Source organism: Mastigoproctus giganteus, chromosome 10 (assembly GCF_048544385.1).
Source record: "Mastigoproctus giganteus isolate SK-2022 chromosome 10, ASM4854438v1, whole genome shotgun sequence".
Taxonomy (NCBI): Eukaryota; Metazoa; Arthropoda; class Arachnida; order Uropygi; family Thelyphonidae; genus Mastigoproctus; species Mastigoproctus giganteus.
Window position 1 is genome coordinate 167262331 of NC_143584.1, and position 20144 is coordinate 167282474.

Sequence of the window (20144 nt, forward strand, 5' to 3'; positions counted from 1 at the left end):
CTGGATAACTTCATTTCTAATTTCTTGGATATTATTTTCTTCTTCTAGTACAACTTCTGGCCATATTTTGTGCCAAACTCCATTTAAGCATTTCTTAGTGACTTCTTTCCAAGAACTATCAATGTTTTCAATTGCGTTTTTAATGGTGTAGTTTTTCCAAAAAGTTTTAACTGTCATTTCCTCTTTATCCTCTAGTTCAGTTAAATTGCTTAATGTTCGACGCAGATAATAAGTTTAAATGATGCTATTACTCCCTGATCCAATGGTTGAATCAGGAAAGTTGTGTTTGCTGGAAGAAACACAACTTTGACAGGAATGCATGTGTCCAACGTGTTAAGATCAGTAGGATGTCCCGGAGCATTGTCTAACAAAAGAGCTTTTTCTTCAAAGTTGTTATTTTTGAGAATACCGTTTTACTTCAGGACAAAAGTAGTTAACAAACCAATCAGTAAATAACTCCTTGGTAACCCACGCTTTTCTATTTGCTTTCCATATTACAGGTAAATTAATTTTTATGTTACCTTTTAACGCCCTCGGATTTTCTGAATGGTAAACTAATAACAATTTTAATTTATAATCGCCAGAGGCATTTTATCCAAAGAGTAACGTTAAACGGTCTTTGGCTGCTTTGAACCCAGCAGCTGATTTTTCTTCAATAGAAATGAAGCTTTTTGTTGGTAGCCGTTTCCAGAACAAACCGCTTTCGTCAACACTGAACACCAAATTTGGTGGAAAATTTTCACGTTCAATTATTTCCTTTAGTTTTTCTGGAAAATTATTTGCAGCTTCTCCTGTTAATTTTACACTATGAATCCTGGCCCGTTTTTTAAATTTCTCGAACCAACCAGGAGAAGCCCCAAAGGTTTCCGTAATTTCTTCAGTTTGTTTAGATTTCAGGTGATTAAACTGGAATATTTTTTTTTTATGTTAAATGGGGCTTGAAATTGCGGACTTCGTTATATCGAAGCTTCGTTATCAGAGGTAACGTTAACCGAGGTATGCCTGTACATGTACTATGTGGGTGACCCCAGGGATGATTCCAGACTCCCTGGCACAGCTCACTATGCTGTGGACAGAAACTAGGGGTCTGTGGAGCACCAGTGTTGGAATGGAGAAAGTAAAGGTATTCCTAGTTTAGTACCTCCACAGACATTTAGTACCACCATAGGATGGCCTAGCCAGAGTAAACTGTATTCCCTGGTTTAGTACCTCCATAGACATATTTTTTTTTATGGAGATGCTACTCCTTGTCTCTTTCCCAACACCCCCTCACCAACTCCCCAACCACTTAGCTTTAGTAGTACACGTACTTTACATATACTATGTGGGCCCAGGCAGAGTCCACTGATTCCAGACCCCCTGGCCCAGCTCCCCATGCTGTGGACAAAAACTAGGGGTCTGTAACGCTCCGCAGGCCCTAGGCAAAGAGGCCAGAAGAGCAACTGAATACAACATTAATAACACATCACTCACACTTTTGGGCTCAACACAAGAGTCACGAGCAGAGTTGTGGGCAACCACCGGTCTGTTTGATCCTCGGCTATGGAGGCACACGGCAGACACTATGTCTGCCTCCATAGCCGAGGCACACTGAGTAGATGAGGGTTAAACCCGACTGTTAAATGTGGTCGTTCTGCCAACCCGCACTGGACCAGCATGGCAGATTATGGTCCAATTCCCTCAACATGAATCACTGAGGCGGCTTCCATCCTGCAGTGGATTGATAACGGCTGCAGTCTGCTTCTTTTTTTTTTTTTTATGTCTGCCATGTCGACTAATATTCAAAACAGCTGTAATGGCAGTGCTTTGAGTTTTTAATAAATAAGATTATCCTTCTTGATGATGTTATTCAATTAAAAACAGTATTAGTAATTTTAAGACAACTCATGAATAACAATATTGTTTCTAAGGTTAGGTAGGTGAAGTCCAAGCCTGTTACTGAAGGAAACAAAGCTGCATCGAGATAGAAAATATAAGAATGCACAGAACTATATTATAATTATTAAGCCATATAATAGAACTATATTATAATTATTAATAAGCCATATAATAGAACTTATAATTATTAATAAACCATATAATAACACAGACATGATTAAAAAATGGGGTTATCACCAGCAACCTAACTACTGTGAAACTGAACAGAGATGGGGGGGGGGAGAGAATCTTCGTCAGTATTTAACTCACTTGATAAATGCGAACAATGTAAGCCAAAAATGACAGAGTTTTAATCTGGGCAGCCATGAAGTCCACAAACACTTCCTTATTAAATGAAGGATTCATCCTACAGAAGAAAATAACAACACATTTATCTTATAAAATCAAAATTATTAAATAAATAATCGTTTGTATCCTGAATAATTTTAAAGCTAATAAAATTCAGAACATATATAACATTTACACACATGCAGTGAAAATGCATCATTTCAGTACATAGCTATAAAGCAAACTAATCCCATTAAAACAGTAAATTTATTTGGAGTTTAAATATAGCAGTTATTTTCAATCAGATCACCTTCGAGGTGATCTGATTGAGGTGTATAAGGCTTTGAATGGGTTAAGCAAGCTGAATGCTGATAAGATTCTTCCTCAGATTAAGAACCTGAGGAGGCATAGTTTCAAATTGAGGAAAGACAGTTGTAGAATAGATGTGCGAAAATTTGCATTTAGCCAGCAGGTAGTTGATTGGTGGAGCAGACTTCCATCTTTTATTGTGGAAGTTGATAGCCTAAATAAATTTAAGGCTGAGCTGGACAGGCATTTGGAACAAGTTTTTTTTTTTTTTTTTTTTTTGCTGATGATGCTGCATAAGCTTGCTTTTTTGCATCTTATGCCTCTGCTAATGCTAATAACTGAAGAAGAAAAGTTAAATAAAGCCAAAAAGCAAAATGAAAAAAATTAGCACATTCTTTTACAGGATAATTTTTATGGTTAGTTTCATTTAATGTATTTTAAATTTTATTTCATTTAAGGTTTTTTTTCATCCTGACTACATATTTTTACTTAGTGTTTAAATATAGCAAGTATTTCAAGAGTTATACTTGTTGGAATAAATGGCTGTTGTTAGCAATGAATTTTGATGCCAAAATCCAGCATAATAAGTAAGCATACATATTTGCTTCTTTCCAACATGATACCAATTGTACTGAAAAAAACGAAACTTTAAATAATAATAAGTCACTGTTTACATAAGTTTATAAATAAATATAAATACTGTATAAATTTAAAATACTTAAAATTATATAAACAAAATATATTATTGTTATATTATTAAAATACCAGAGAGTAAAATATAAATATATAAACAGTAGCTTTTGGTATGCAGATCATGTCTTCCTCAGTCTAATGATCTCATATCTGGAAGCATGCTCATATATGTCTGGCACTATTCACATTAAGAACTTCACTAGCATCAATGTAATTTTCTAGTTATTATTATAACTTTTATATTACAGCCAGGCCTTGCATAACGCGAGTTCGATTAACGCGTTTTTCAGTTACCGCTATTTGAAAAAATCATACCACTTTTCACTTTACACGATGCAAATTTCCAGTTAACGCGATCTTTTTTTATGTATGCGATAGTTGAAAAAGATTTGAATCGCGCGTTAAGCTTTACCACATGTCAGACGGGCAATAAACAAACGTTTGCCTGCTCCCCGCCTCAGTGTGTTCCATCAACCATCGGAAGAAGATATATTACTTGTTTGTCCCCCGCTAATAAAGTCAATGCAGACTTGCAGACTTGCATTTAAAAATACAAATTTTTAAATGAGCCAGATGAAAATGTTACCGCGAAGGAGATAACGGTAAAAGACCTAGATGAAATCTTTAATATTGCAGAGAACCTCAAACAAAAGGTTTGAGGTTCTCTGCGATATTTATTTTGCCAGGGCCCAGAGAAGATTGTTGTCTGCTATCAGAAATTGATTGATGAAAAGAGAAAGTCAACACTGTTCAAATATTTCTGCAACAGTCATTTCTTCAATGTGTATTTTATGTCAGAGGTTCCCAAACTTTCTCGGTTCACAGCGCCCTTAGTGTCTCAGTAATTTTTTCAATGCGCACCCAGACCAAAAGAAATACCTAACAGTTCCGTTTAGTAGTTAGGTCCAAACAACTAAGAAATGTTGAAACTGTGAACTACCTCGAGCTACTAGTTTGTGCAGTGTCCAACAAATGCCTAGTATCGCTGTGTTTCCCTCGAAAATATAAAATATTCTGCAGCGCACAGTTTGGGAACCGCTGTTTTATGCAATAAACATTTAATTCCATAATTATTTTCATTACCATTTACATTGTATACAGTTAAAAAGTTATTTAAAAGGTATTTTTAAAATTCTTTATGGACATTCCAGAAGTTCAAGGACCAATTATAATTTTTCCTATTGATTATTAGTAAAATAATAAGAGGAGTTTACCTCAATATAGTACGTAGCACACTTCCGTATAATACCCTCCAGAAATTAAAACGGAAAAAACCGACAACTTACCGATACATTAGAGTAAAATATAAATAATAAATTTAACACAATTCAAAACAATTAAAAATCAAATTAACGCAATTAAAAGAATCTAACGAAAATATTCAAAAATCGTTTTGAATATTTTCGTTAGATTCTTTTAATTGCGTTAATTTGATTTAATTGTTTTAAATTGATTTGAATTGTGTTAAATTGATTATTTAATTATTTATATTTTACTCTAATGTACCTGTAAGTTGTCGATTTTTTCGTTTTTTCCGTTTTAATTTCTGGAGGGTATTAAAATTTAGTACGGAATATAGTACGGAAGTGTCCTACGTACTATATTGAGGTAAACTCCTCTTATTATTTTACTAATATTATTATCAACGTAGAACATATTGAGTATTACAGCTCTGATCCATACTACCTATTGATTATTATATTCAATTAACGTGTTTCCGTTTTGCACGATGCACTGGCGGGGTGAATTCATTGCATTAATCGAGGCCAGCCTGTATTTCACCAGTACGAGTAGTGTGTATGCAGGGGCCATTGTCAGGGCCACATTATGTCAAGGAGCTAGGTACATTCTTGCCATGTTAGCATTAGCATTAGTTGAGGAATATGATGCAAGAAAGCAAGCTTATAGAGAATCAGCCAAAAAAAAAACCTTCCTATTTCACCCATCTGGTCACTCCAAATGTTTGTCTAGTTTAGCTTTAAATTTATTTAAGCTATCTGTTAAACTGCCAAACAGTTTTTGAAGGAATCCCATAAGTTTTCAGGTTGTTCTGAAGATTTCACCAATAATGCCTCATATTGTTCTTCTACAACCACACTTTTTTGCTATTTTACTATTGAAAAACATTTTTGAATGTATCTACATGATCAGCACAACTCAGAGGAAGATTATGTTAGGCCTAACATAGCTGAGCAGTCAGGAGTGCAGTAGCACATGCTCTTTGAGTAGATTGTGGTAAAAGCCTGAGGCAGCTAAATAAGATTAATGATTGTATTCATGATTTATTCTAAACTCTTCTGACCTGATAATTGTAATAAACAAGATAAACAGAGAAATACAACATTTTTGCATTTCTTTCTATGTATGCTTCTTTGCAACCACAAATTTCTTCATGTGCTTATTTGATCCCTGAGGCTGTCACAGACATTCTCTCAGGTATGTCGAGCTGGGCTTGCTACCTAGGAGTCTAAAATGCTGATGGAACTGATATTCAGATGACACACTCAAGTCAATTGAATCTAATTTTGGCAAAGTCCTGTTAGTCTGTGATAGCCAATCTTCTGCTTGCACCTCCACAATGGTGAGACTGTTAGTAACTTGGGTAAAATCCCCATGTGCAAATATGGCAACTAGTAGAACCAGTTGTGAACCAACGTAAGCATGGATTAATTGTGACGCCCACAGAACACTGAGGAATGCCTCACCTGTGTTACCAGGCAATACTAGTCTAAAATGCTAAATTTTGACAAAGTCCTGTTAGTCTGTGACAGATGACTCTCATCAACCAGTGCAATACCACCACTTTGCTTATTGGAGGCTTGAAGTGGTGGAATGGATGTCTAGTCTCCAGAGAAAAGTTCTGACAACTCCCCATCTCCTCCATCATGCAGTATGATTGATATCTTTTGAGAACATGATGGATATCCTGGCAAGATCCTATCTTCCTTACATTTTGAGGATACAGTTCTAAAACAATGTTCACAGGCAATCCGCTAGATAGTCCACTGGTTGTTGGGAGCATTAGCAACTAAGGCCATATAGCTCTGAGAATATGCGGTAGTCATTCCCTGACCTTTCCACATCCTCCGTATTTGGTGGTGACGGGCTCGAACCCTGGTCTAATCAAGAAACCTGTGCTACGCAAATAGTCCACTGGATTTACCCTATTGGTAACTCTATCAACTACCTGCTGGCTAAAGGCAAACTTCTGCACATCTTTCCTACAACTGTCTTTCCTCAATTTGAATCTATGCCCCCTCAGGTTCTTAATCTCAGCAAGTGGAAGTATCCCATTAGCATTGAGACTGCTTAAACCATTCATGGCCTTGTACACCTCAATCAGATCACCTTGCCATGTGTACACCGTACCCAACAATTTCGTTACTTCATACAGCATGACCCTCCCTGACCTTTACTTACTACTGAATACATCGTGAATTGTCAAACTAATAGAACAAAATTCTCTGTGAAAAGATCTAAACCTCCCAAACACTTCCTCGTTCATTTCACAAATATACATGATCTCAGTTCCAATCTCAATGATATCCAGTTACAGTCTGCCAAAACCCATGCACTCTTTCTGACAGAATCCCAATTATTAGTTGATTCAACAACATCAACTGGCTTCCATTTTCTAGTCACGTGGACCCAGCTGGTCGAGATGCTTTTTTTTTTTTTTTTTTTTTTTTTGGTTTTTAGGAGCATTAGCAACTAAGGCCATATTGCTCCGGGATATGTGGTGGTCATTCCCTGACCTTTCCGCATCTTCCATATTTGGTGGTGACGGGCTCGAACCCCGGTCTAATCAAGAAGCATGTGATACGCACTACTGCTCCTTCCCACCTGGCTACGGAGGCTGGTCGAGATGCTGAGGCTTTTACAATTACTAATCAACTCGTACAGGTTGTTCATTTACCTACCAGAATACCAGACAATCTTAACCATGCAGCCAACAATGCTTCATATTTTTCTCACAAACAATCCTTCTAATTACATGGTTAAGATAAATAGTCCTCTAGGTACCTCAGATCACAACTTGGTAATGGTCTCTTCTCCAATGGAGCATTTCTATCATGGCCATTCTCAATCTCATATTGTTTGGCATTACAAGAATGCAAAATGGGATGATATGCGAGATTTCTTTTCTTTAGTCAGATTACTGTTTCAAACAATCTGATGTCAGCATTTGCTCAGATCATGTCAGTGAAATTATTCTTGTATGGATGAAATTCTTTATTACACACTCCACCATAAAATCTCGTCGTTTATCTAAACCTGGGTTTTCCAATAAATGTACTAAGGCTATTCAAGATAAGAATGTTGCATATCACAATTGCCTACTATCTAAACCTCCAGCTTCATTATTTGCCTACATCAAAATTTGCCACAATTGAAAAGATTTTATTAATCACTCCAAACTAGATATTGGACAGGCTAAAAGTAGAAAACTTGCCTCTTGTTCAAATGGTAGTCAAGCATTTCAGTCACTTGCCAAAAATAGAGGCTACATCTTTTGCCCATCTCTATTCCCACATCTATCAAAACCAGGTAATTCTATTGCCACTTCAGCTAAAGATAAAGCTGATCTGCTAACATTCTACTTTTCTTCTAACTCATGTATTAATGATCTTGGTAAACCACCTCCTACTATTTCATTCCGGCACATTCATTTAATGCCTTCTGTGGTCTTGCATCAAAAGCATGGATGTCAGAAGGATTTTGAACAACCTTAATACTAAGAAAGCTCCAGGTCCTAATGACATTTCTCAGCTTGTTCTCAAAACTTGTGCTCCTGAGCATTTTCCTCTTATGTGTCGCTTTTTTTTTTTTTCACTTTCTTATTCTAAAGGTGTTTTCCCTTCTGCTTGGAAATTTGCTCTTATCCAGCCAGTTCCAAAAAAGGATGACAAATCCTTCCCATCCAATTATTATCCCATTGCACTTCTAAAGTAATGGAGAGATCAATTAACTGCCAACTCTTAAACTATTTGGAAACTTTCCATGTGAATCACCTGTATGGATTCTGTCAGTGTCAATCCACTGGTGATATTCTAGCATATGCTAACTATCTATGGAGAATTAAATGGAAAAGTTTGATGAAACTCAAGCAGTTTCTCTTGACATTTCAAAGACTTTTGATAGTGTTTGGCATAAAGGTCTTCTAAATAAGCTTCCATCTTATGGTTTTCTAACTGTTTATTGTATTTGGGTATCCAGTTTTCTGTCTGACCACTCACTGCGGGTAATGGTAGATGGCTCTCTGGTCCACTCTTCTCCACTAATGCTGTGGTTCCCCAAGGTTCAGTTCTTTCTCCCATTCTTTTCCTCTTGTATATCAATGACTTTCTTCCACTGACCAGAAATCCTATGCACAGTTCTACTGATGATAGCACACTGTATTCCACCTTGTTCTACACAAACAGCTTCAACTTCTTGGTTATTCACTACCAATTCCTTAAATGCTGATCTCCAGTGAGGCAAAGATAACTTAGTTGATTTCAATCCTTCTAAAACTCAGTCCTCTCTTATATCTTGCAAAATGGATTCTTCTGTTCCTATGCTTATCCTCGTTGACACCATTATTTCTAAGCAAGATTATATATATCTCTATTGGGGATTACCCTGAGTTTTAATCTCTCGTGGCATAAGCACATTACAAATATTGCTTCCTCTACATCTAAAAAACTGCTTTTTTTCTTTCACTCTCAGCATCACTTTTCTTCCAAACAGCTTTCACTCTGTACAAATCGCAAATCTAATCTACTATGGAATATTGTTCCCACATCTGGGGAACCCCCAAAATCTCTGAGGCCAAATTCCATTCAAAAGAGTGCAGTTAGATTAATTAATGACTCATCTCTAACAAAGTCTCTCCACTCTCTGTCTCACAGATGTATAGATGTTCTATTCCTGCTGCATGGCCCAGGTGCCAAGGTTATTCAATAGTGTTTGGTTTTTCTGCAACAATAATTGATTTGTGATCTGTGAAGATTATGCATTCTTTTTTCCCCACTAGGCAATTGCCTTGAAGAAGCTCCACCTCCAGGTGGTCTGGGGGATTCCCCAGATGGTAGAGAGAGAGAGCTTTTTCAGATTGTTGAATTCCGTGTTCTTTCGGTTCCATGTTTCAATGTAATAGTTGTTATATGAGGTTATATTATTATAACAGTACTAATAAGTTTAAGTAGTATAGACTTAAGGCAATAAACTTAAGGAATGACCTCCAGAAGGAAGGTGCCTCTGATCAAGTCATCAGAGGATTCAGGAAAAGAATCCTCTTCTGAGGAGGAAGCACCTCAGAAGAAAGTTCCTGTAGTGGTAATGCAGTATGTTGAGGGTACCCAAGTGAATCCTGGGGTCTCAAGGATGGCCACAGGTCAGGTTCAGTAGACCATACAAGGAAAGGCTCTAAACCAAAAGCATTACCTAGAAAGTGGTGGAGTCCGCTGATGATGACCCAGTGGAGATGGCTGGCCCTACATCTTCGAAGAAGAGTAATAGGGGTTAAGTGACTACAACTAAGAAGGAAGAACAGTATCGGAGAGGTTCTTCTTGACCAATGGTCAAATTGAATAAAAGTTCTAATGTGGTGTGCGGCCGGGATGGCCTTGCAACCCGAAGAGATACAAGGCTGAAACTTCGGATGTTTATTTTGGATGAACAATTTTCTCTTCCACAGAGGGCCATCAAGGATTTGCTGGCCCTCTGGGATATAATGAAAGATACTGTTTAAGAAGTGGTTTCTGAGAACCAAATTCTAAAGGCCAAGTTGAGTATTCTGGATGGGGTCGAGTACCTCCCTCGTGCTCTTCCTCAAAACTATAGAGTATATGCTATCAAATCCTGGAGCCTTACTTGCCTTTATGCTCAATTTTTTCTAATAAACGTCATCTGTAATTACGACATCGCAAATTTCATATTGCTCAGCCTCTTCTCAGCATAAATGGTTATTCGTCAGTAAAGAGAGATGCAAAGTACCTGTTCAAATCTTCACTTTTTTTCTTCTTCTTTTATTCACATTCTTGTACACTGAAAATTCTTTGTCCCCATTCTTTCCTCTCTTAGCCAATGCTTTCTCATATGTGTTGACTTCCCTGACCTTATTTGTGGTGCTATTACAGATCAACTTGTACCTTTTGTAGACCTCAGTACTTTTCATTGCTCTGTAACTATCTCATGCTATCTTTTTCTCTTCTATTTAACTATCCAGCTCTGCAGTCATCAGTTTTGGCATCCTCGTGTCATATTTTGTTAAATGTATGTATGCAATCTTGGCTTCTGTGATTTTTGTTTAAATGTATTTGCCATCTCTTGGCAATCCTCCCAGTTCATAGATACCGTATAAAGCCTTAAATTGTCCAAGTTCTCTCTTCTGAAGTTAAAAACCCGTGCCTTCACTTTTAACTACTGCAACATTTTTCTTCATCTTCCCCTGACGAGTGCATGATCACTTCCTGACAATGGTTCCTGTACTTTAGCCTCTGTGATGTCAGTATGAATTGTTAAGGAGGAGGCTTCCATCCTGCAGTGGGTTGATAATGGCTGCACTTTACCTTTTATCTCCAGAAAAGACATGCACAAGTAGTTTGATCTACTGAAGAAAGCCCAAAACCAAAGGTTATAAAAAGGCAGAGTCCGATCGATTTGAGACCAGTGAACAGGTCAAGGCTGAGTTGATACAGAGAGTTTGATCAGTACTTCCGAGGACTATAGTCATTCAGCGATCTTTAAGATATCTTGGTCAGTTTCGGCTTCCAAAGCCACTTTCCTATCCCTTATGGGTCAGGAAAGTGGCTTTGGAAGCCGAAACTGACCAAGATAACTTAAAGATCGCTGAATGTCCACAACTTTAGGAGCTTGGCCTGGTGGCTGAGAGGCCTAATAGGAGATACCCTAAATTGATGATATTTGATGTTAGCGAGAGAGTGACAAAGGCCCATCTCTTACAGGAAGTGTGGGAAAGGAACCTCACTAAAAGCGGGGTGACTCAAGAACAGATGTGTTCTGAAGTTAGTCTTAAGGAATAAAGCCAGAGGATCCTCTGGCTTTAACTTTATACCAGAGGCTTCATCAGGAGAATCCTGGTGGTCCGATCATGAATGTACATAGATTGGGATTCGCATCAAGTCAGGGATCTTATGATGCCTACCCAATGTTATAAGTGCATGGCCTTTGGCCATGTCACTAAACACTGTGGTACTGATGTGTTCTGAGGTCACTGTGCCAGTTGAGGACATTCCTTTAAAGAGTGTTCCTTTAATGGGGACTCCCCTTCTTGCATCAACTGCTGGAGAAGGAGGAATCATTCCATGCACACTGCAGTTGACAGACAATGTCCAGATTACCTAAGGGCATTGGATATGCTGAAAAGACGAACTGATTATGGTGAGTAGTATATAAATGTCCTATGGAGTGTGCGTGGGTCTCTTGCGGATGGTGCTTGAGTTCTCTGAATCTCAAATTGTTACCAGACTGGTACAATGGAAGTGCGGATGTGGGCCACTGTCACCGATGGTGTGAAGACGATGGGAGAAGATTTGGGCCTTGTGAAATCGGGATTGAGGTTCTTGGCCTGATGCGGGCCTATTATATAACGAAATATGAATCACGTACTGGAACAATTTCTAGTTTGAAGGACTGAAATTTGTTATGAAATCTTATGAGTTGTGTCTGTTTTATTTGGAACCGAGGGAGCTCAGTTATGATGTCAAGATGTGAAAAGTTAATATAGTAACTTGACCAATGTTATTACACAGACCAGGTGAGATCCTGGTCTGAATGACGTTGTAGAATTATTGTTATTTTAGCAAATGCGGGTACGATTGCTGACTGAATCTGTGAATGGCGAGTCTCCTCCTCTTGCCTTGTTGGGTTTGGTTGGGCCTCTGAGTGAGGATGGAGTGAGCGATGCTTGCCACCTAAAGTCTTGGCAAATTTGATTATGTTGATTAGCAGGTTGTTGGTCATGCCTTTGCCCGAGATTGGGGCAGTGCAATTGTTTTTCTAGATAAGGCACCCTACCTCCTTGTGGTAGGGATGGTATCTTGTGGTGGGGTGGAGATGTTGTCCCTGCCACAAGGCCAAATGGTCAGGCTATCTTATTTTGTTATTTGATTATTTGTTGACTTAGTTGGGTTGTATTGATATATGTTGATTAACATAATAACCATGCAAGGTTTTGATAAAATCTCGGACAAGTTGCACATGGGCGGGAGCCTGGGCAACAAACCCGAGAGCTATTACAAATGACCCTGCTGCCTGTCTTTTCTATAGATACTTCCATGAGCACTTTTCTTCTGAATGTTTGGAAGAGAATGGGAATTCTATAATTCCCAAACTAGTCTGAATAGTGCCACTACCAGTCAACATCCTTTTATTGTCCAACCTTTCTTCTACTTCATTTATTTTTTCAACTTACAACTGCCCTTCATATGTATTTCCTGAAAATTACAATCTACAGAAATTCAAGTCAGCGAGTATCTTCTTTTAATCCTCTCAACCTTCAACCCACACAGTACTAAGTACCATAAGTTTTAATACCTCTCGTATTTAGGGTTTACTTTTAAAAAAATTGGCTCGTGGCATAGTGCTGCATATGTTGGTGTAATAAAAAAAAAAAAAAAACTTTAGAAAGCACTCACATACAGCTTAAATACCAATTTTACTAACAAAAATTATGACCCAGGTTTCAGCATTGCTGTTGTTGTTGTTTTGGTTTTTAGGAGCATTAGCAACTAAGGCCATATTGCTCTGGGAATATGCGGTGGTCATTCCCTGACCTTTCCGCATCCCCTGTATTTGGTGGTCACGGGCTCAAACCCCGGTCTAATCAAGAAGCGCGTGCTACGCACTGCTGCTCCTGCCCACCTGGCTACGGAGGCGCCTTTCAGCATTGCAAGAATCTTATTTACCGTCTCATTTTTAGTTCCTTTTAGTATTAATTTAGCACAGGTAAGTACAGACAGCAGGACATCATTCTATGAGGATTCACATTTATTTGTTAACTTATGTTAAATTAATTTTAAAAATGTAAAACTGTTTTAAAGGGTTTTTTTTTTTTTTTTTTTTATCACAAGCTTAGCATAAAATTCCTTTATGCAGCAAACATGGATCAATGGAGGAGGATATTGATTCTGGTAGCTTCTGGATTTGCACCAAGGCAGCACAATACATTTCCAATATATGTGGTATAATGTAGGATAAGTTTAGCCACCCCTGCATTAACATAATTTTCAAAGCTACTCATAAATTTGGTAACATACCTTGTAATTTGTTAGTATTTTTTTGGAAAAAAAACTTATAAATATATTTTGAAAAAATATTAAAGAAACTAATAGTGAACTAAAATAAAGAAACTAACAGTGAACTAAAATAAAGAAACTAACAGTGAGTATGATAAAGCAACTTATAGGCAACATCCTTATCACTGTCTCAATTTTAATGCATAATCATGCCATTAAAATCACATTTATTTTTAATACTAAATTTTAAGTTCATTACACTTTTTTCAACAGGTCATCATTGACTGGAATTTTTCTAATTGCTGATATACAAAAATTCCAAACTGTCATAAATTTCTTGCATTGCATACAAGTTAGTGCATTGCACCATTTCTATATGTAGTTAGTTACAAAACAAAGTCTGCGTAGGCAGCATCGTTATACATCTCACATTGTGAAATCCTACAAGTGAATTGCTTATTCAAATAAGTTAGCTTATTAATGTTTTATTATTAATCGAATAAGTTAGTTATTAAGATAAATCTATAGGCAATCAAAACAACTTTGTATTTCATACTTGAATAATAACATAAATATTACAGGCACTCCCAGACTTAAGAAATACTCAACTTACATAAATTCGACTTTAGGTAAGTTTTTGCCAGCCGGTGCAAACTGAAAAAAATATGGGAATGCATTTTGCATCCCACAGGAATAAATGGAGGTATTGGGAAAATATTGTAATGTGAACCCAATAACACATTTTTTTTTTTTTTTTTTTTAATTAATTAATTTATTTTTTTTTGATAATTCGTTCCAAGGCCTCACAAGTTGAACTGCTATATAACTAAGCTATTTAACTCTCTAAAAGGTCATTTTTATAATGGAAATTGTATTAGTTTTATATAAATTTATGTCAAATAAGCACAATATAAAAATCACTTTTAACTAAAGGATGCAAAAATAAAACATGCACCCAACAAGTTTACAAATGCTACTACTGGCTGAGAGGAAGGGCTGAGGGGTCAGCCGGAGATGCACTACACTTTCATCGTTATCATATGTTCCGTTATAAGAATCAATTCTGAATGCCTTTGATATTTTTCTAAAGCACATTTCTGGAGGTCACGATCATAAAACAACAAAAACTATTTGCACTTTCTGGTTTATTGGGCTTTTCTGTCAGTGAAATCTATTATAAACAGATGGTAATCTTATTGCATTCGCGAGAATACCGATAACTAGAATTGTGTGGGTTTTATTATGGTGAAATGAGTTCCCCTTCACTGAAATCTAAAATCATATAAAAAATATAAATAAATTTTCAGAATCTTCCCTTCATTCCTATTTAATTATTACAATGATGAAGAGAAAGTGACCAGCGGAAAGTACAAGTGGTGGCAGTGCTAAGAAACGAAACAAAATTGATTTAGAAATGAAGATGAAAATGATTAAGAAGTAAGATACAGGACAAAGTTTGTTATCTATTGCATGGGAATTAGGTCTCGCTGCTTCATCAGTGAATACGATTTTTAAAGGGCAGTGCGCATATAAAAGAACAGGTTAAAGGATCAACACATTTAAGATCAACAGTGACCACAACACAGTGTTCAGGTGCTGTATCAAAGATGGAAAAAGCTATTAATAATATGGATGGAAATTCAGATTCAGAAACAAGTGCTCCTAAGTGTAATGGCCATTCAAGCAAAAGCAAGAAGTATTTATGAAGATATTAAGGATAAGCACAGCAAACCCCAAGCCAAGTCTGTGGCAAGCAATGGGTGGTTTAATAGGTTTAAGCATCACACTGATTTCCACAACATTAAAGTAAAATTTTTTTTAATTGCACACTTTTGTAATTTTATACACTTTTGAAATTTTTCCTGCGCACATGAAATAAAAAAATTGACTGATGATATATTAAGGAATCCTTATGTGCTGTGATGTAACAACTAGATCGTAGGTATAGCTTAACTTAATTATCAGCACTCACCTCACAGTAATCCGATTAGTTTGATGAAAGTTTCAACACGTACATAGTAGTTATGAAACTTTTAAACTCCGATTAGTAGCTATTTTTAACTTAAATCATAATTTCTTTAAGTTAAAAATAGTTACTAATCGGAATTTAAAAGTTTCATAACTACTATGTACGTGTTGAAACTTTCATCAAACTAAGCGGATTACTATGAGGTGAGTGCTGATAATTAAGCTAAGCTATACCTACAATCTAATAAAAAAATAGAATAAATAATTATATTTATATGTTCATCGAACATTTCTTTTTTGCTTCAATCAAATTCAGTGTGCATAGTTGCGAGTGCTGCATAAGCCCTTAGGGAAATTCTGACACATAAAATTTGACTTACGTAGAGTTCCATGGAACGCAATCCTTACGTAAGTTGGGGAGTGGCTGTATATTAATTAATCTTATAATGTAATATTAACTTTTATGGACAATGTTTTAAAGGAAACATTCAGTTATTTTTATTTTTGTTTCTGTTAAATTTACACTCTTGACAAAAGTAAATGTCAGTGATAGCCTTAAAGTAAAGTATAACTCCTTCCTGCTATTCAGCTTAATGCTGCACCATAGTGGTTGGGCATGTACGGTCTGCTTAAAGTAATGTGTTATGAACTCCTTTCATGACATTTATAAAGATTAAAAAAAATTATTCAAAAATGCTACTCTGTGTTCTATTACAGGAATATTCAAATCATTGACACTTGTATGAAGTCAATCTTACTTTATTATTGAATATAAAGAATAACAATGCAGTTATTGTTTTTTTTTTTTTTTTGATTTGGTAGTTGTTGGCGCATCGGCTTCTGTGGCCATATTGCACCTCCCAAGGTTTTTGCAGTACTTTGATCCAAGCCCGAGGCGGGAATCGAACCCGCGACCTTTGGGTTGCCGGGCAGGTACTTTACCCACTCGGCTAGCCCGGTCGGCCTGCAGTTATTGTCTGATACCACTTACATCAAAGGTTTACAATCTAGATTCCATGAGGGTTGCTGGTGTTCTGAGAGATTTGTAATAAAAGAAAGATGGGAAAATGATTTTATAATTTTTGTTATGTTTTCTTTAGTTTTTAATGGAAGTGGGTACAAAAAAATAGAAATAAATTTGGGATGAGAGGTTTTTGATATATATTAACATTTTAATACAAATTAAGATGTATTCAAGATCCAAAACTATTTACAGCAGTGGTTTTCAAAGTATGCCACATGAAACCAAAGAGTACTTGTATGAAGGGAACCCAGGAGTTTTGAAAAGGTTCTGTTATGTTTTTTTAACCATGATAATTTATTATTATTATTATTAGCCATATGATGCAAGGAAGCCTGGTGCAACTTATGCTGCACGAGCCAAAAAAAAATTTCTGAATTACCGAGAGAGAGAGAGAGAGAGTCAAAAGTAGAAGAGAATCACCAAGAAAGAGAAGAATGATGATATCCAGCTCAGCATCCTGGGTGTGTTCCAAATGTGAGCCCCTGGGGTTAATTAATTTGTAGAAATGTATTATTATTTATAATTTATCTGTTTAAACATATCAGGGTTCTACAGCAAAAATATTGAAAAGTACTGATTCTTTACATGAGATTGAATCTTCTATTGAATAAGAAAGCTCGTGCAAAGGGAGACAAAAAATAATAATAAATAAATACAGATTAGGTGAAGGATAGTTCGGTTGTTGTTGTTGTTTGGTTTTTAGGAGCATTAGCAACTAAGGCTATATTGCTCCGGGGATATGCGTTGGTCATGGGCTCGAACCCCGGTCTAAACAAAAAGCGTGTGCTATGCACTGCTGCTCCTGCCCACCTGGCTACAGAGGTGCCTGGATAGTTCAGTGTCAAGTTACTGTAATTTGTTAACTTTATGATACTAAATTTATGACTCCATTCATATCAGAGTAGTCCTAAAACTGGAAATATCAAATGGAACAATAACAAGAGGGGTGGTTGTGTTAGCCTTGAGATTTACCATGATAGGGTCATCAGCCATTTATTGGGAACATTTTACTAACTGGCACACATCTACCAAGTTATGCATTTTCTCTTCCATGGAGAGCATAAAAACTTTGATTTGTCCACAAAGGTCCTAACTGGCCTTCCCATTATCAGAGATATTTTACCATACAAACACAAATCAGAAACAAATTTTAAATTATCCAAGTTCAAATTAAATAAGGCTTACTATATTATAAAGATAGAAAAGGGTTGTCAAGATAACTCCCCTAAAGTTCTGGTGTCCCAGTCAATCGACTGGCTTGCTCACAGCTTGGCAAATGGGTGTTTCCCACTTCCCTCCATCATGTTACAACCAAAGTGACATGACTGTTTTTTCTTTTTTTATTATTTATTATTAGTTGTTATATATAAGGCAGTCCTAGCCAACATATGGAAACTCTGCCATATTATATATGCAGGTATTGTACTGATAAAGGTGACAATTAGTGTAGTGGTGTACCTGTTCTATTGTGTAGTGTTAGAAAATGCTGCATGTTCAGTGACTGGCCATTTAGTCCAGGAAACTGCAGAGTTCAACACATCATAGTACTTTCTGACTCCTTCACAACAGTTCTAAAAAGGTGAAGGATGTGGCACAGACATCTTATTTTGCGGTAACAGATATAAATGAAAATAGCCCTCTCACAGGATACCCTTGGAGGCCTCACATGTACTATAAATTTGGGTAGAATTAAACTGAAAACACAAAAATTGTGTAACAGAAAAAATAGACAAGATTATCTCATAAGCTTACTAAATGAATAAAAACTTTAAATGGTTTTTTAGTGATTTTTAAAATGTGTTATTTTACTTTGGATCATCCTGTGTTCACATAAAATAATATTGCTATAATTTACAATATAACAAAACCTACCTATGATGAGCATTTGGCTGTAAAGTAATAGTTCCCATGATAAGAGGAATAAATTCTGCAACATCTTGATGGACACTCTGCTTATAGAGCTGATACATAAGAACTACTATAATTGGTAACTCAGCCAAAACCTTTAGTGAAAGAACAGCCTTTGGAATAATGGTATACTGAAACAAAGAATTTTAATTTCCTTAAAATTCTGTTTGTTATGTCTTGATATATTGTAACTATAAATGACAGCTGACTCTCAGTGTTAGGAAATGCTCTTCCTAACACTAAGAGTCAGCTAAGAGAGTGATTAACAATTTTTAAAAAAACTATGAAAACTGCAAAAATCAGAAAAAATTACAATAAACATTATCAGAAATATAATTTAAGCTTACTTAAACTGAAAAAAGAATTACTAGACATTATTTTTGTCCCTGTCAAAAGCCTTAGCATTAGGAATTTGATAGGGACAAGAATAATGATCAGATTGGCTACAATAAAATCAGGATAGATTCTAATTAATAATATCTATGAGTATGAGTAGAAATTGATCAACTATAAAAGATTATTAAACTCATAGTACTAAGTAATAATTTACCAAAAAACACAAACATTCTAAAATATCTTTTGATATTTGCAGCATTAATAAATGTAAACAGGTTCAAAGAAGCACAGGCTTATTCAGCACTGGCCTTAAAAGAGTCATCTGGTTTGATCTAAATACTTGCTGAATCCTTCCTTAACCCAGCATTGCTTCTGCCCCTAATTCTAACAAACATGAATGTATGGCACCCAACAGGTAACCATCTTTGTGTGTTTTTTAATTCTGCTTGAAGTACACTGATGCAGGATCTTTTACTAAGATTGCAATAGTTCCTTATTTCAATTGTTATTATTATTTACATGAATTTGTGATTTTTTAATGAAAAATTTGAAAATTTAAAAATGCATTTATTTAAATGTGATTTTCAAAACAACAAACTTTTATTAGTTCTGCTTCTTGAAAAAAAAAAAAAACACAAAAAAACAATGACAGTTATAAAATATAAACATGAAACTGATAGATACTTCCATTTTCCAATATACAAAACTGTTCAATGCATGAAATTTCAAACATATGGATGTGCACAATTAAAGTTTTGTAAAATATGGAATAAACAGATAAATAATAATAGCAATTGGAATAAGAAACCATTTTACATCAATAATAATAATTGAGAAAAAAACACATTTTGTACAATAATTAAATATAAAATACAAATGTTAACAATTTCTATAGCAGATGTGTCAGCCAATATGTTAGTTATAACCAATATATAACTGTGTCAGTCAATATATAACTAACATATAGTTTACATGACACAAACTGAGCCAGCATGTTGAGTCACACAGTACCCGACAGGCTCTTTGCACATATAATTCCAAGTAAACACTAACTATTCATTTCCAAAACTCTCAGTTAATGTGCAACACTCATTTTGAAGAGAGGGATCTGTCTGGTCCCTCATGAGTACTGCAGGATTAAATTTACATGAGTTTTCCAGGGCTCTCAAGATGAGGTGGTAATTTAGGTAATTTATTTAGACAGTTCATAACACTTTGACTAAAGAGAATTTTCCTATATCTAGTTTACAAGTGCAATCAGCAAATTCCAAAAATCATAAGTTTACAATGTTTATTAATTCTGTTTATTAATTCTGGTCAAGACATTTTATTAAACTTAATAAAATGGCACTATTTTACAATGTTTAAAATAGAGTGCCATTTTATTTACTTAATTGTCATATATCATATGTTACAAGTAGATTTATGGCCCTAGTTACACTCATTATTTTTATTTTTAA

General features: G+C 35.8%; 1 protein-coding gene across 6 annotated transcripts in view; it reads right to left on the reverse strand.

Annotated features, from left to right (window-relative positions):
* The window catches only part of Nipped-A (Transcription-associated protein Nipped-A), a 1216281-nt gene that overhangs the window by 1089292 nt on the left and 106845 nt on the right, over window positions 1-20144 (reverse strand). For 4 of the 6 annotated variants that reach the window (XM_090382462.1, XM_090382458.1, XM_090382461.1 and 1 more), the window contains exons 1-2: window positions 18313-18468; window positions 2188-2284 (exon numbers count right to left, since the gene is read on the reverse strand). In XM_090382462.1, coding sequence (XP_090238588.1) covers window positions 2188-2284; window positions 18313-18410 — 195 coding nt within the window. In that variant the 5' untranslated portion in view covers window positions 18411-18468. Of the gene's footprint in view, window positions 1-2187; window positions 2285-18312; window positions 18480-20144 lie in introns of those variants that run through there. The other 2 variants (XM_090382460.1, XM_090382459.1) reach the window with 1 other exon arrangement.